The 16,595-nt window shown below is 46.9% G+C and overlaps 1 protein-coding gene across 8 annotated transcripts in view; it reads left to right on the plus strand.

The window, feature by feature from the left end:
• LOC109910141 (amyloid-beta A4 precursor protein-binding family B member 2) overlaps positions 1-16,595 on the plus strand; it is a 45,775-nt gene that overhangs the window by 2,590 nt on the left and 26,590 nt on the right. For 6 of the 8 annotated variants that reach the window (XM_031797581.1, XM_031797584.1, XM_031797585.1 and 3 more), the window contains exons 2-8: positions 1,939-3,208; positions 3,907-4,103; positions 4,355-4,477; positions 4,911-4,996; positions 5,178-5,235; positions 6,048-6,194; positions 6,820-6,947. In XM_031797581.1, the coding sequence (XP_031653441.1) occupies positions 1,987-3,208; positions 3,907-4,103; positions 4,355-4,477; positions 4,911-4,996; positions 5,178-5,235; positions 6,048-6,194; positions 6,820-6,947 (1,961 nt within the window). In that variant the 5' untranslated portion in view covers positions 1,939-1,986. Of the gene's footprint in view, positions 1-1,914; positions 3,209-3,906; positions 4,104-4,354; positions 4,478-4,910; positions 4,997-5,177; positions 5,236-6,047; positions 6,195-6,819; positions 6,948-15,533; positions 15,990-16,595 lie in introns of those variants that run through there. The other 2 variants (XM_031797583.1, XM_031797587.1) reach the window with 2 other exon arrangements.

The raw sequence follows: 16,595 nt of genomic DNA on the forward strand, positions 1-16,595 counted from the left end.
GTTTTTCATGGTTCGGACTAGGCCTCTTAGTTCCATTGAAGGGAAATCTTAACACTACAGCATACAATTACATTCTCGATGATTCTGGGGGAAGCCCCTTTGGTTCAGCATGACAATGCCCCCATGCACAAAGCGAGGTCCATACAGAAATGGTTTGTCAAGATTGGTGTGGAAGAACTTGACTGGCTTGCACAGAGCCCTGACCTCAACCCCATCGAACACCTTAGGGATGAATTGGAACGCCGACTGTGAGCCAGGCCTAATTGCCCAACATCAGTGCCTGACCTCACTAATGTTCTTGTGGCTGAATGGAAGCAAGTCCCAACTGCAATGTTCCAACATCTAGTGGAAAGCCTTCCCACAAGAGTGGAGGCTGTTATAGCATTACAGGGGGGACCAACTCCATATTAATGCCCATGATTTTGGAATGAGACTTTCGACAAGCAGGTGCCCACATACTTTTGGTCATATAGTGTATCTGGTAAAAGTGTAGTTTACAGTATGTCTACAGGTAGTCTACAATAGTCTACTGATTGACCTTGTTGACATAATTTGTGCCTTCTCTGAAAGAGGGGAAGGAGAGAGCGGGAGGGAAGAGTTCCAGAAGCCCTACAGGTGCTCTCTGTCACCAAAACAACACCCAGAGAAGGGATGAGGGGCCCTCATGAAAAAGTGCATTGTGTGGGGATATTTTCTCTTAAAAGGACCTCTCTCTCTCTTTTTCCAAGGGCTTGTCTTGTTTTCAAATCTGCTGTGCCTATGTTTTCCACCTTTTTGTTTGTTTACCTGTGTGTGTGTGTGTGTGTGTGTGTGTGTGTGTGTGTGTGTGTGTGTGTGTGTGTGTGTGTGTGTGTGTGTGCGTGTGCGTGTGCGTGTGCGTGCGTGCGTTGGCGAGGAGTATGATTGAATTGAAGAACCGAGTATAGTAAAACCAACCACTGACAGCCCTAAGCATGTCAGCATCTTGACCTAGCATAGCTATACTACGTTCCAACAGCATTCGCCTTGGCATGGTGCTTCGGTTGTGGAGTAATGCATTTACAGCGCTAAGCCTCATGATTGCCAAGCATGTCCACAAAATAGAGTTCCAGGCTTCCAGGCTTGGCACTGTGTTTTAAACTGACATATTGACCAGATTGAGAAAGAGGGAGACGGAGGGTGTTGCTGTATTGGGGCACAGTTACAAAACACATGGCAGAGTGCATCTGTAAAACCTTTCGCTATTGGTTCGATGGGTTGCCAGAATGTTAAACAAAGCTTTTAATTCCGTGCTAGTGCCATGGCAACAGATCAATGCCAGTGAACCTGATGGTCTGTAGGACTTTACGGAGTCATACGGAGTGTCTTTACTCATGTGTGCTTCCCATTTAGACTGGCAAAGTCATATGCTGCCTTGTCTTGTGTTTTACTCCTTATACCTCCAACTCAGTCCTGTGATCCTCCTAACTCATCACACATGGAGAAGACGTGACTCAGGCCAAGTTTCCTTCAAGCACTGTGGTGGATAATGGAACGACATCACCAGTATCAGATGTCGAATTCCTACGAGAGCTTGGAGCTGGTGTGTGTGTGTGGGGGGGGGCACACACACACTCTTTTTCATAGCAGGTTAGGGGACTGAGGTTAAGGTCAGGAACAGGGTTAGGGTTAGCGAAAATGCTCTCCTAACCTGTTACGAAAATCTTTATATCAAAGGGGGCGTAAAAATTGTGTGTGTGTGTGTGGGGGGGGGGACAGACACTCTTTTTCGTAGCAGGTTAGGGGACTGAGGTTAAGGTCAGGAAAAGGGTTAGGTTTAGCGAAAATTCTCTCCTAACCTGTTACGAAAATCTTTATATCAAAGGGGGCGTAAAAATAGTGTGTGTGTGTGTGTGTGTGTATGTGTGTGTGTGTGTGTGTGTGGGGTACTCCTAGTGAGCCCTTCTGTCTTCTCTCTAGGTTTGCAGGGATTCCCTCTTCAGTTGACCTCTTAACCTCTCGTCACTCATGATGTCCGTCCACACACCCCAGCTCTCCCGCAGTGGCTCCTCCCCTTCTTCTGTAGGCTTGGCCAATCGCAGCGGTCCCCCTGCCGCCCCTCCCACCTCCCTCAGCCTGCGCTCCTCCTACAATCAACTCCTGGGCCATGACATCATAAAGGAGTCCCCTACCGCCATGGAAACGGGGAGTTCCGCCACTTTACCCAAGAGTCGCCATAGATACGCCATGACCAGTGTGCATAGCGCCATGGGACTGAGCGGCAGACGCCTCCCCACCAAGTCCTCTTCATCCTCTGCTCTCTACTCCTCTTCCTCTTCCTCATTCTTCTCCACCAACCCCAAGCTGGCAAAGGATGGTGCCAACCTGCAGCGGAAGGCTGAGACACAGCAACAGGAGCAGAGTAAAACCAACACAGAGGTCAAAGAGCAGGATGACATCATCACCCCCATACACAGCTCTGATTGGATGGAGGGGGAGAACTCACAGGACCCGCCTCCATTCTGTCAGAGGACAAAGAGCTTTCTGGAGTTCCATGAAAAGGAAGAGGACCTACCCAGTGGAAGAAACAAAGAGGAAGACTCTCCTGGTGGAGGCAATAAGGAAGAAGATCTTCCCAGCAAGGAAGAGGAGGAAGAGGATGAGAAGCACCCCTGCCCTGAGAAAGACCAGGTCAGCCCGGATAAAGAGAGAGAGAGAACGGAGGAGGAGAAACAGACCCCAAAACAGGAGGATTACAAAGAGGAAGAGGATGCCACTCCAACTGCTGCACAGCCTCTACTACAGGGGGTCCCCTCTCCCGCCATCTCTCCCCTAAACAATCTCAGCTGGGCCCAAGAGAACAAGATCCAGAGTTGCCCCCCACTTCAGGGCAGAGAGGAGGCCCTAACCCAGACCCAGGGTCACCCACACAGCGTTGAGACGCCCCCCAAACTCCCCCGAAGTGCACAGGCTCCCCCGCCCAGAGTGATCATGGTGGAGCTGCACCCCAACAATGAGAACCCGTACCTCCACCGCCCACCCTCTGCACCCCATAAGCAGCCCAGGGGGGAGGAGAGCACCCCTCTTCTGCTCCAGACCCCCACATCATCCTTCAGCCCGGACCCAGAGAAAGGAGCTCCTAAGCTGGGTAGTCTAGTTACGAAAGGGGAGTCTCCCCTGGAGGATGAGGACTCCAGCTGGACCACCCTGTCCCAAGAGAGCCCCTCCCCTCAGACCCCACAAGAAATAGGTGAGAGGATTAGACACCTTCTGATTAGCTGGCTGGCTGACTGATTGTCTGTCAGCAACACGTGACAATGGAGAGCCCTCAGAACAAGTTGGTCGGGGCGAGGGGGGGGTTGAGATTCACGGAGAGAGCAGAAGAAGAGAGAGTAGTGAGACATGAAGAGATGACAGTTGAGAGAAATGGAGGAAAGGGTAGAGAGAGAGGGGCAAAGAGAGGAGAAGGAGAGAGGTAAAAGAGGAGAGAGAGAAGGGTGAAAAGAGGAGAGGCATAGAGAGAGGTAAAGAGTGGAGAGGGAAAGTGAGAGGACAGGGGGGAGAGGAAGAGAGAGAAAAGTCCAGAGAGGACAAAGGCCTCCCTGTGGATGCTAATACAGAGATTAGGGTTGTTATGACAACAGAACAGGATGACCACCTCAGAATTTACCTAGACAACCGTCTGTGTATTTGACCTCGACAACCGTCTGTGTATTTGAGTGTGTCTAAGTTGTGTCAGTGTGCACTTTAGTATGCGTGTGTGTGCTTATCTGTGTATTTCTTCCCCTATCCGATTCAGTTTGCCTACATGCACAATTGCGTATGGCTGTGGCTACAGGTGAATGTGTATTTCTGTGTGTGTGTGTGTGTGTTGTATTAGTGTGTGTGCGTATGTTTGTTACTGTCTGTTGGTGTATTAATGTGTGTGTGTGTGTGTGTGTTATACAGCAGATGTGTGGGGTGAGGGTGACCTTCCCCCAGGCTGGCGTGAGGTCACAGACATATCAGAGGTCTACTTCTGGCATGTCCCTACTGGCACCACCCAGTATGACCGCCCTGTCTCCACCACCAATGAACACACACACCTCCACCCACTCCCTGACTCACAGCAGGGCGACACAGTCAGCCTGAGACCGCTCAGCGAGGTGAGGCTGGACACACATACACACACACCGTACTGTCTGTACACGCACTCAAACTTACACACACACACACCACACACACACACTTGCTCTGAGTCCTGTTCCTCGAGTTCCTCTGATAAAGTCATATGTCTCTCTCTCTCTCTTTCGCTCTCTCTCTCTCTCTCTCTCTCTGTCTTTCTCCTTCTCTCTTTCTCTCTCTCTCTCCCTCTCCCTCTTTCTCTCTCTCTTTTCCCTTCTCCTTCTCTCTGCAGCGTCCTAGCAGTTTGGTATCAGACAGTTCAGTGGAACCTGTACCCTCTCCCTCCGGCTCCTCCTCCTCCTCTCCCTCTGATGTCATTCTGCCTATCCGAGGCTTTGACAACACCACCTGCACTGTCAGTATAAGACAACACACTACGAATGGCACCACTTACACAGGCTCAGAATTGACTGAAATCATATGTGTGCCTTAAAAATCAGGATATGTAATAGATAATAAAAACAAATCAATATTACTCATATAAAATATGAATCAGATATGACTGTGCTCTCTCTCTCTCTCTCTCTCTCTCTCTCTCCTCTCTCTCTCTCTCTCTCTCTCTCTCTCTCTCTCTCTCTCATCTCTCTCTCTCTCTCTCTCTCTCTCTCTCTCTCTCTCTCTCTCTCTCTCCTCTCCTCTCTCTCTCTCTCTCTCTCTCTCTCTCTCTCTCTCTCTCTCTCTCTCTCTCTCTCTCTCTCTCTCTCTCTCTCTCTCTCTCTCTCTCTCTCTCTCTCTCTCTCTCTCTCTCTCTCTCTCTCTCTCATCTCTCTCTCTCTCTCTCTCTCTAGGAGCTGAAGGACTACCCAGTGTATCCTGACCCCAGCCTGAAAGCTTTTGAAGGAGCTACTCTCCGTTACGCCTCACTGAGACTGCAGTAAAACACACATCACAAAAAATACACTCACCCAAACACACACCATAAAACACCCAGACATACACAGTATTTACCAGACATTCAGTAAAGCCTGTATTTCTGGTTGGCCCATTATCACATTTCTCCTTGCCTTTTCACACTTTGCTGGTGTCTTTGCTCATGGTTGCCTCTCCCTCTGTAGCCCTTCCCAGTTAGATACAGTGGACCTCAACAGTGCCTGCACTGACCCAGAGGGACAGGTGAGAATTTATTAATCACTGATTGTACAAGGTTGGATTTGGTCGAAAACAATGGGATGCTAATCATGCTGTCACCTATCCAGTGTTCACGGAGGGAAGGAAGCGGGGGTGATCTCTTTCTCCGTGGCACTGCCACCTATTGGTCGTTTGGTGAACTACTGTCCAGTGCCAAGGCTCTGTGGCTGAATGGGAGGTTTTGCCCCCTGCTGGATTAATGGTGTATGTACATGCTCCCCAACAGAGAAGGAGGGGTGTGTGGTGGGGGGGCACACATAGTACGTTCAAGTTTGATGAGGAGGACGGTTGGTAGTGAGAATGAAGAGAAGGTAAAGAGAGGGAGGAGAAAAAGAGGAGGAAGAGAGGAAGGATAGAGAGAAAACAATTGGGCCTAATGCACCTGTCACCATGCTGACTGGAATTGCTCTGTTGAACGTGCCACACAACATAATCGGATGATGGAACCATTGAAAAGTGCCGGGTGTGCACGTGCGTTTCGTGTACATCTGTGTGTGTTGCAGTATGTGTGCATGTATGTTCCTGTGTGAGAGTCCCTAAGGAGACGATTAATGCGTTGTGGTGCTCTGAGGGACGGCTGGCTCTGGGCTGCGCTGACCCACACAGCCTATTATATTTCATACACTGTCACAATACTCTCTCACTCTCTGCTACCCTCACTGCATGTCCCCTGGACCTTTTACCAATTTAAAGAGAACGTTTTTCTGTGTCAGTTCAGGGGGAGGTGTGCGTTTGTGTGTGTGGTTTTGTATTAGTGTTTATTAATTCATTGCTCCATCTATGTGTGTGTATTTCAGTCATTCCCGGTGCGTTCTCTGGGCTGGGTGGAGATGGCAGAGAGAGACCTGGCAGAGGGGAGGAGCAGTGTGGCTGTCCATCACTGTATCAGGCAGTTGTCGTACTGTAGGAGGGACATACGAGACTCGGCAGGGGTCTGGGGAGAGGTGAGGACCTGTGTGTGTGTGTGGGGGGGGGTGTGTGCATGGTGTGTTGCTTCCATCCCTCTCCTCGCCCCAACTTGGCCTTGAACCAGGCAACCGCTGAACACATCAACAACAACTCCCATGAGGCATTATTACATATCGGTCCACAACAGCTGCGGCTCTTGCAGAACAAGGTTAAGGTCTCAGAGCGAGCGACGTTACCGATTGGAACGCTACTAACGCGCACCGCTAACTAGCTGAACATTTCCCACTGGTTACACAAGCTTGCGTGCGTTCACTTGTGTGTGTGCTTGCGTGTGTGTATGCACTTTGTGACAGTTTTAGGAAGTGCCATACAGATACAATTTGATTGATTGATGTATTGATTGATTGATGTATTGATTGATATATTGATTGACGTATTGATCTATTGATGTATTGATTGATTCATGTATTGATTGATTGATGTATTGAGTGATAGATTGATGCATTGATTAATTGATGGATTAATTGATGTATTGATTGATTTATTGATTGATGTATTGATTGATGTATTGATTGATTGATGTATTGATTGATTGACGTATTGATATATTGATGTATTGATTGATTGATGTATTGATTGATGTATTGATCGTCCCATCAGGGTAAAGGCATGCTGCTGGTGCTCCAGGACCGTGATCTGACCCTGGTCCACCCGGACGACCGCAGCATGCTCCACTCTCAGCCAATCAGCAGCATCCGTGTGTGGGGCGTCGGCCGAGACCATGACAGGTGAGAAAGACAGAGGGACATGTCTTATAGGATAGGTTGAACTTTAATGTCCCCGAGGGGCAAATTGTTTCTCACACAATAAATGTGTGGGAAATACACCATACCCCTGTATTACAGCTGTATTACACCTAGTAGAACACCTAGTGAATACCCTTTATTACATCTATTACACCTAGTGAATATCCTTTATTACATCTATTACACCTAGTAGCACACCTAGTGAATATCCTTTATTACATCTATTACACCTAGTAGAACACCTAGTGAATATCCTTTATTACATCTATTACACCTAGTAGAACACCTAGTGAATATCCTTTATTACATCTATTACACCTAGTAGAACACCTAGTGAATATCCTTTATTACATCTATTACACCTAGTAGCAAAGCTACTGAATATCCTTTATTACATCTAGTACACCTAGTAGCACACCTAGTGAATATCCTTTATTACATCTATTACACCTAGTGAATATCCTTTATTACATCTATTACACCTAGTGAATACCCTTTATTACATCTATTACACCTAGTGAATCCCCTTTATTACATCTATTACACCTAGTAGTACACCTAGTGAATATCCTTTATTACATCTATTACACCTAGTGAATACCCTTTATTACATCTATTACACCTAGTAGTACACCTAGTGAATATCCTTTATTACATCTATTACACCTAGTGAATATCCTTTATTACATCTATTACACCTAGTAGCAAAGCTACTGAATATCCTTTATTACATCTATTACACCTAGTGAATACCCTTTATTACATCTATTACACCTAGTAGTACACCTAGTGAATATCCTTTATTACATCTATTACACCTAGTGAATATCCTTTATTACATCTATTACACCTAGTAGTACACCTAGTGAATATCCTTTATTACATCTATTACACCTAGTGAATATCCTTTATTACATCTATTACACCTAGTAGCACACCTAGTGAATATCCTTTATTACATCTATTACACCTAGTAGAACACCTAGTGAATATCCTTTATTACATCTATTACACCTAGTAGTACACCTAGTGAATATCCTTTATTACATCTATTACACCTAGTAATACACCTAGTGAATATCCTTTATTACATCTATTACACCTAGTAGTACACCTAGTGAATATCCTTTATTACATCTATTACACCTAGTGAATATCCTTTATTACATCTATTACACCTAGTAGAACACCTAGTGAATATCCTTTATTACATCTATTACACCTAGTGAATACCCTTTATTACATCTATTACACCTAGTGAATACCCTTTATTACATCTATTACACCTAGTAGAACGCCTAGTGAATATCCTTTATTACATCTATTACACCTAGTAGAACACCTAGTGAATACCCTTTATTACATCTATTACACCTAGTGAATACCCTTTATTACATCTATTACACCTAGTAGTACACCTAGTGAATATCCTTTATTACATCTATTACACCTAGTGAATATCCTTTATTACATCTATTACACCTAGTGAATACCCTTTATTACATCTATTACACCTAGTAGAACACCTAGTGAATACCCTTTATTACATCTATTACACCTAGTAGAACACCTAGTGAATATCCTTTATTACATCTATTACACCTAGTGAATACCCTTTATTACATCTATTACACCTAGTAGTACACCTAGTGAATACCCTTTATTACATCTATTACACCTAGTAGAACACCTAGTGAATATCCTTTATTACATCTATTACACCTATTAGTACACCTAGTGAATATCCTTTATTACATCTATTACACCTAGTGAATACCCTTTATTACATCTATTACACCTAGTGAATACCCTTTATTACATCTATTACACCTAATGAATATCCTTTATTACATCTATTACACCTAGTGAATACCCTTTATTACATCTATTACACCTAGTAGAACACCTAGTGAATACCCTTTATTACATCTATTACACCTAGTAGAACACCTAGTGAATATCCTTTATTACATCTATTACACCTAGTAGCAAAGCTACTGAATATCCTTTATTACATCTATTACACCTAGTGAATACCCTTTATTACATCTATTACACCTAGTGAATACCCTTTATTACATCTATTACACCTAGTGAATACCCTTTATTACATCTATTACACCTAGTGAATACCCTTTATTACATCTATTACACCTAGTGAATATCCTTTATTACATCTATTACACCTATTTGAACACCTAGTGAATATCCTTTATTACATCTATTACACCTAGTGAATATCCTTTATTACATCTATTACACCTAGTAGCACACCTAGTGAAAAACCTTTATTACATCTATTACACCTAGTAGCACACCTAGTGAATACCCTTTATTACATCTATTACACCTAATAGCACACCTAGTGAATATCCTTTATTATATCTATTACACCTAATAGCACACCTAGTGAATATCCTTTATTACATCTATTACACCTAGTAGTACACCTAGTGAATATACTTTATTACATCTATTACACCTAGTAGTACACCTAGTGAATATCCTTTATTACATCTAGTACACCTAGTAATACACCTAGTGAATATCCTTTATTACATCTATTACACCTAGTGAATATCCTTTATTACATCTAGTACACCTAGTAATACACCTAGTGAATACCCTTTATTACATCTATTACACCTAGTGAATACCCTTTATTACATCTATTACACCTAGTGAATACCCTTTATTACATCTATTACACCTAGTGAATACCCTTTATTACATCTATTACACCTAGTGAATACCCTTTATTACATCTATTACACCTAGTGAATATCCTTTATTACATCTATTACACCTAGTAGCACACCTAGTGAATACCCTTTATTACATCTATTACACCTAATAGCACACCTAGTGAATATCCTTTATTACATCTATTACACCTAGTAGTACACCTAGTGAATATCCTTTATTACATCTATTACACCTAGTAGTACACCTAGTGAATATCCTTTATTACATCTATTACACCTAGTGAATATCCTACATTACATGTATTACACCTAGTAGTACACCTAGTGAATGTGGGGTGGCCAGTCCTCTTCTGGCTGTGCCGGGTGGAGATTATAACAGAACATGGCCAAGATGTTCAAATGTTCATAAATGACCAGCATGGTCGAATAATATAAGGCAGAACAGTTGAAACTGGAGCAGCAGCACGGCCAGGTGGACTGGGGACAGCAAGGAGTCATCATGTCAGGTAGTCCTGGGGCATGGTCCTAGGGCTCAGGTCCTCCGAGAGAGAGAAAGAAAGAGAGAAGGAGAGAATTAGAGAACGCACACTTAGATTCACACAGGACACCGAATAGGACAGGAGAAGTACTCCAGATATAACAAACTGACCCTAGCCCCCCGACACATGAACTACTGCAGCATAAATACTGGAGGCTGAGACAGGAGGGGTCAGGAGACACTGTGGCCCCATCCGAGGACACCCCCGGACAGGGCCAAACAGGAAGGATATAACCCCACCCACTTTGCCAAAGCACACCCAGTGAATATCCTTTATTACATCTATTACACCTAGTGAATATCCTTTATTACATCTATTACACCTAGTGGTTTATCCTCAATGGGGAGATGGGGACCTCTCCATCATTTTACTGTGTGACATGGTCTTAACCTCTCCATATTGAACTGGTAATGTTGCTGACTCATATTCACTCCCAGGCCCCAGGGTTCACAGTCTTGGTTAAGTTAGAGTTATGAGGGAGTGTGCAGACTTTGACCCTCTATACCAGGGGTATTCAACTCTAACCCTACTTGGTATGGATCCCGCTGGTTCTGTTCTACCTGATAACTCATTGCACCCACCTGGTGTCCCAGGTCTAAATCAGTCCCTGGTTAGAGGAGGAGAATGAAAAAAACGCAGTGGAACTGGCTTTGAGGTCCAGAGTTGAGTTTGAGGGCTCCAGCGTTTGCTGGACATGTATGTCACGTGTAGAATGTACCGTTGTGTTGAATGGGACTGGTAGAAAAATAATGGAGTCTTTCTGCATGGTAGCTTTCCTCACCTCTCTGACTGCCTTTTCCACTTCCTTCTGTGTGGCTATGTCTTTTTCTGTTTCTTAATACAATGGGACAATGCTGCTCTCTCTCTCTCTCTCTCTCTCTCTCTCTCTCTCTCTCTCTCTCTCTCTCTCTCTCTCTCTCTCGACTATAAAACTTTCAGAGGCTGTCTCTAGGTAATGGGAAAAGCATGTAGAGGAGGAGGGGTGTGAGGGTCGGCCCTCCCCTGCAGCCTCTCACCTAGTCACTTCTCTATCCTTTCCTCTCTGTCTTTCTTTCTCTCTCTCTGTCCTCTCCACGTCTCTGTCTTTCTCTCCCTCCGTCTCTCTGTCCTCTCCACATCTCTGTCTTTCTCTCCCTCCGTCTCTCTCTGTCCTCTCCACGTCTCTGCCTTTCTCTCCCTCGGTCTCTCTCTGTCCTCTCCATGTCTCTGTCTTTCTCTCCCTCCGTCTCTCTGTCCTCTCCATGTCTCTGTCCTCTCCATGTCTCTGTCTTTCTCTCCCTCAATCTCTGTCCTCTCTACGTCTCTGCCTTTCTCTCCCTCCGTCTCTCTCTGTCCTCTCCACATATCTGCCTTTCTCTCCCTCCGTCTCTCTGTCCTCTCCATGTCTCTGCCTTTCTCTCCCTCGTCTCTCTCTGTCCTCTCCACATCTCTGCCTTTCTCTCCCTCCGTCTCTCTCTGTCCTCTCCACGTCTCTGCCTTTCTCTCCCTCCGTCTCTCTGTCCTCTCCATGTCTCTGTCCTCTCCATGTCTCTGTCTTTCTCTCCCTCGGTCTCTTTCTGTCCTCTCCATGTCTCTGTCTTTCTCTCCCTCCATCTCTCTGTCCTCTCCATGTCTCTGTCTTTCTCTCCCTCCGTCTCTCTGTCCTCTCCATGTCTCTGTCCTCTCCATGTCTCTGTCTTTCTCTCCCTCCATCTCTCTGTCCTCTCCATGTCTCTGTCTTTCTCTCCCTCCGTCTCTCTGTCCTCTCCACATCTCTGTCTTTCTCTCCCTCCGTCTCTCTCTGTCCTCTCCACGTCTCTGCCTTTCTCTCCCTCCGTCTCTCTGTCCTCTCCATGTCTCTGCCTTTCTCTCCCTCCGTCTCTCTGTCCTCTCCATGTCTCTGTCCTCTCCATGTCTCTGTCTTTCTCTCCCTCGGTCTCTCTCTGTCCTCTCCATGTCTCTGTCCTCTCCATGTCTCTGTCTTTCTCTCCCTCCGTCTCTCTGTCCTCTCCATGTCTCTGTCCTCTCCATGTCTCTGTCTTTCTCTCCCTCCGTCTCTCTCTGTCCTCTCCACATCTCTGCCTTCCTCTCCACATCTCTGCCTTTCTCTCCCTCTGTCTCTCTGTCCTCTCCACATCTCTGCCTTTCTCTCCCTCCGTCTCTCTCTGTCCTCTCCATGTCTCTGTCTTTCTCTCCCTCCGTCTCTCTGTCCACTCCATGTCTCTGTCTTTCTCTCCCTCCGTCTCTCTGTCCTCTCCATGTCTCTGTCCTCTCCATGTCTCTGTCTTTCTCTCCCTCAATCTCTGTCCTCTCCACGTCTCTGCCTTTCTCTCCCTCCATCTCTCTCTGTCCTCTCCACATATCTGCCTCTCTCCCTCCGTCTCTCTGTCCTCTCCATGTCTCTGCCTTTCTCTCCCTCGTCTCTCTCTGTCCTCTCCACATCTCTGCCTTTCTCTCCCTCCGTCTCTCTCTGTCCTCTCCACATCTCTGCCTTCCTCTCCACATCTCTGCCTTTCTCTCCCTCCGTCTCTCTGTCCTCTCCACATCTCTGCCTTTCTCTCCCTCCGTCTCTCTCTGTCCTCTCCACATCTCTGCCTTTCTCTCCCTCCGTCTCTCTTCCTCTCCACATCTCTGCCTTTCTCTCCCTCTGTCTCTCTGTCCTCTCCACATCTCTGCCTTTCTCTCCCTCTGTCTCTCTGTCCTCTCCACATCTCTGCCTATCTCTCCCTCCGTCTCTCTTCCTCTCCACGTCTACTGTATCTCTCACTCCATTTCTCTCCCTTCTTTACATGATTACATCTGCTTTTTTTGTACTGTAAGTGAGAGAGAGAGAGAGAGAGTTAATCTGTTATGAGTCTGTTATGCATGGAAGGGAAAGAGTGCACTTAGCACAGATGCCCCATCACGCTACTGCTGCAGTACACAGAGTGGTCGCTAGAGTGCACTGTAAGCAAGGCTCTGCTGTGTTCCTCACTGGTGACGAGACGGACTCCACAGCCAGGTGCTCGTGTAGGTAGGAAATGGCTGTTGGCTAGTGCTGCTTGATTGACTGTCTGGGAGTGAGACATCATGGACGGGACTTTAATAGAACTGGAAGGAAAACCCTGCGGACCTGACGGTGTGGGGACTGTGACGTACCTGTGTGTGTGTGTATGGGCTGTGACGCGGTGTGTGTGTGTGTTGGGCAGCCTAGCTGTGGGGTAATTGGCCAGGTGAGACCGGGTAGAGAGAAAGTTCTGCTAACAGTCTGATCTGCTCTTCTTCATTTGTTTATTTTCTATTTCACTTGCTTTGGCAATGTAAACATATGTTCCCCATGTCTATAAAGCCCATTGAATTGAATTGAGAGAGAGAGGGGGGGGGAGAGAGAGAGGGGGGGGGGGGGGGGAGAGAGAGAGAGAGAGAGAGAGAGAGAGAGAGTGGGACGAGAATGGGGATGAGGATGAGAGTGATGAGATGATGTAGACAGACAGAGAGAGAGAGAGAGAGAGAGAGAGAGAGAGAGAGTGGGATGAGAATGGGGATGAGGATGAGAGTGATGGGATGATGTAGACAGACAGAGTGAGAGAGAGGGTGGGATGAGAATGGGGATGAGGATGAGAGTGATGGGATGATGTAGACAGACAGAGTGAGAGAGAGGGTGGGATGAGAATGGGGATGAGGATGAGAGTGATGGGATGATGTAGACAGACAGAATGAGAGAGAGGGTGGGATGAGAATGGGGATGAGGATGAGAGTGATGGGATGATGTAGATAGACAGAGTGAGAGAGAGGTGGCAATACTTTGGCAATGTAAACACATGTTTCCGATGCCAATAAAGCCCATTGAATTGAGTGTTTTCTCAGGTTGGGTATCTAAGTACAGAGTCCACCTTAGATTCTAAGGAGACTGGACTGGACCTCCCAGTGACTCTCACTCTGCGTGTGTGTATGTGTGTATGTAAGTGAGTGTGTGTGTATGTGTGTGTGTATGTAAGTGAGTGTGTGCTCATGTGCGTGTGTTTTGGGGGGTTCTTCAAAATGCTCCACAGCAACAGGAATATCCCCAGCTCTGAACTGAATGTTCTCTCACTCATTACCTCCTTCTCTCTCCCCCTTTCTCTCTCTCTCTCTGATTTAATATGAATGAGCCCCCGTCTCTGAGTGTGTGTGTGTGTGTGTGTGTGGGGGGGGGGGGGGGTTAGATGGTTGATGAAGTCATGGGGCTATATCTGGAGCACTCAGCAAGTCTGTGTGTGTGCACGTACATATGTGTGTGTGTGTGAGAGTGTGTGTGTGTGTCTGGTCACGTGGGTCTGAATTGATGAACGCATAGGTCTATATGTGGAGCACTCTGTGTAGGGGGGTGTGTGTGGGGGGGGGGGTGCATGTGTGTCTCCCCAGGTCTATTTCTACCCTTTGTCTCTAGTGCTCTTTCTCCTTTACCCTCTCACTATTGGCTAACAGCTCTCTCCCTCTTCCCCTATCTCTCTCTCTCACTTTGTTTGTCCCCCCGGCACACTTTGTGTGTGTGTGTGTGTGTGTGTGTGTGTGTGTGTGTGTGTGTGTGTGTGTGTGTGTGTGTGTGTGTGTGTGTGTGTGTGTGAGAGAGAGTGTGTGTGTGTGTGTGCTAAGGCAACCCTGTCTCTGTCTACTGCAGTAGGAGAGAAAGGGAAGAGGAAAGAGAAGCAGGGTGGAAGACCACGAGGCAAAGAAACAGTGAGAAAGAGGCAGAGAAAGGGATACACCAGAAGGAGCTCAAGTCCTAGAGCTTCAACGAGAAGGAGAGAGAGAGAGAGCGATTGGTAGCGAAGGAGAGAGGGAGAGAAGGAGAGAGGGAGGGAGAGAAGGAGAGAGGGATAGAGGGAGGGAGAGAAGGAGAGAGGGATAGAGGGGAGGGAGAGAGAGAAGGAGAGAGGGAGAGAAGGAGAGAAGGAGAGAGGGAGGGAGAGAAGGAGAGAGGGATAGAGGGAGGGAGAGAAGGAGAGAGGGATAGAGGGAGGGAGAGAAGGAGAGAAGGAGAGAGGGATAGAGGGAGGGAGAGAGAGAAGGAGAGAAGGAGAGAGGAGGGAGAGAAGGAGAGAGGGATAGAGGGAGGGAGAGAAGGAGAGAGGGATAGAGGGAGGGAGAGAGGGAGAGAGGGAGAGAAGGAGAGAAGGAGAGAAGGAGAGAGGGAGGGAGAGAAGGAGAGAGGGATAGAGGGAGGGAGAGAAGGAGAGAAGGATAGAGGGAGGGAGAGAAGGAGAGAAGGAGAGAGGGAGGGAGAGAAGGAGAGAGGGATAGAGGGAGGGAGAGAGAGAAGGAGAGAAGGATAGAGGGAGGGAGAGAAGGAGAGAGGGATAGAGGGAGGGAGAGAAGGAGAGAGGGATAGAGGGAGGGAGAGAGAGAAGGAGAGAGGGAGAGAAGGAGAGAAGGACAGAGGGAGGGAGAGAAGGAGAGAGGGATAGAGGGAGGGAGAGAAGGCATGCTTCGCTGACAGTGAAAGACAGAGGTAAGACCTTGCGGAGGACTCTCCAATCAAGCGTGCGCGCGAGGGAAACAGAGCGAGAGAGAAAGAGAGTGAGAGAGAAGCATAGGCAGGGGGAGGGAGTGGAGAAGGAACAGAGAGAAGAGGAAAGGGGGACTCTGAGGTTTTAAAAGAAGAAAAAAGGAGAGAGAGCGGAGGACGAGTAGCGGAACGACAGCGGCAGGCAGGAAAAGCACAAACCAAGCCCTGCTTACCCCTGGGAGCCACTGCGATACGGCTGTAGCAATGTCACCGTAGCCATGAAGCTAACATCACAGCGAACCACTCAGCGATAACAGGGAGGATGCTTGATGCTGTGAGTACCTCCTCTGTCCCTGTCCCTGTCCCTCTCTCCCTGTCCCTCCCTCTCTTCAGTATGTCTCTATCTCTGTCCATCCCTCTCTTCCTCTCTCTCTCTCTACAGTATGTCTCTATCTCTGTCCATCCCTCTCTTCCTCTCTCTCTCTCTACAGTATGTCTCTGTCTCTGTCCATCCCTCTCTTCCTGTCTCTCTCTACAGTATGTCTCTGTCTCTGTCCATCCCTCTCTTCCTCTCTCTCTCTCTCTCTACAGTATGTCTCTGTCTCTGTCCACCCCTCTCTTCCTCTCTCTCTCTCTACAGTATGTCTCTGTCTCTGTCCACCCCTCTCTTCCTCTCTCTCTCTACGGTATGTCTCTATCTCTGGTTGCTTTCTCTCTGTCATTGACTCTTTTTGTTCTGTTCTGTTTTACAATTGACTTATGTTACTCTACACCTCTAGTGTGTTCTGTTCATGTCCCCTTTTTATCTTTCTACATTTCTCTCTCTGTACCTTTCTCCTGGCTCTTCTCTCTCTCTGTCTCTCTCTGTCTCTCTCTGTATCTCTGTCTCTCTCTGTATCTCTCTCTCTCACTCTCTCGTCTCTCTGTCTCTCCTGGCTCT

This window comes from Oncorhynchus kisutch, linkage group LG19, assembly GCF_002021735.2.
Source record: "Oncorhynchus kisutch isolate 150728-3 linkage group LG19, Okis_V2, whole genome shotgun sequence".
NCBI lineage: Eukaryota > Metazoa > Chordata > Actinopteri > Salmoniformes > Salmonidae > Oncorhynchus > Oncorhynchus kisutch.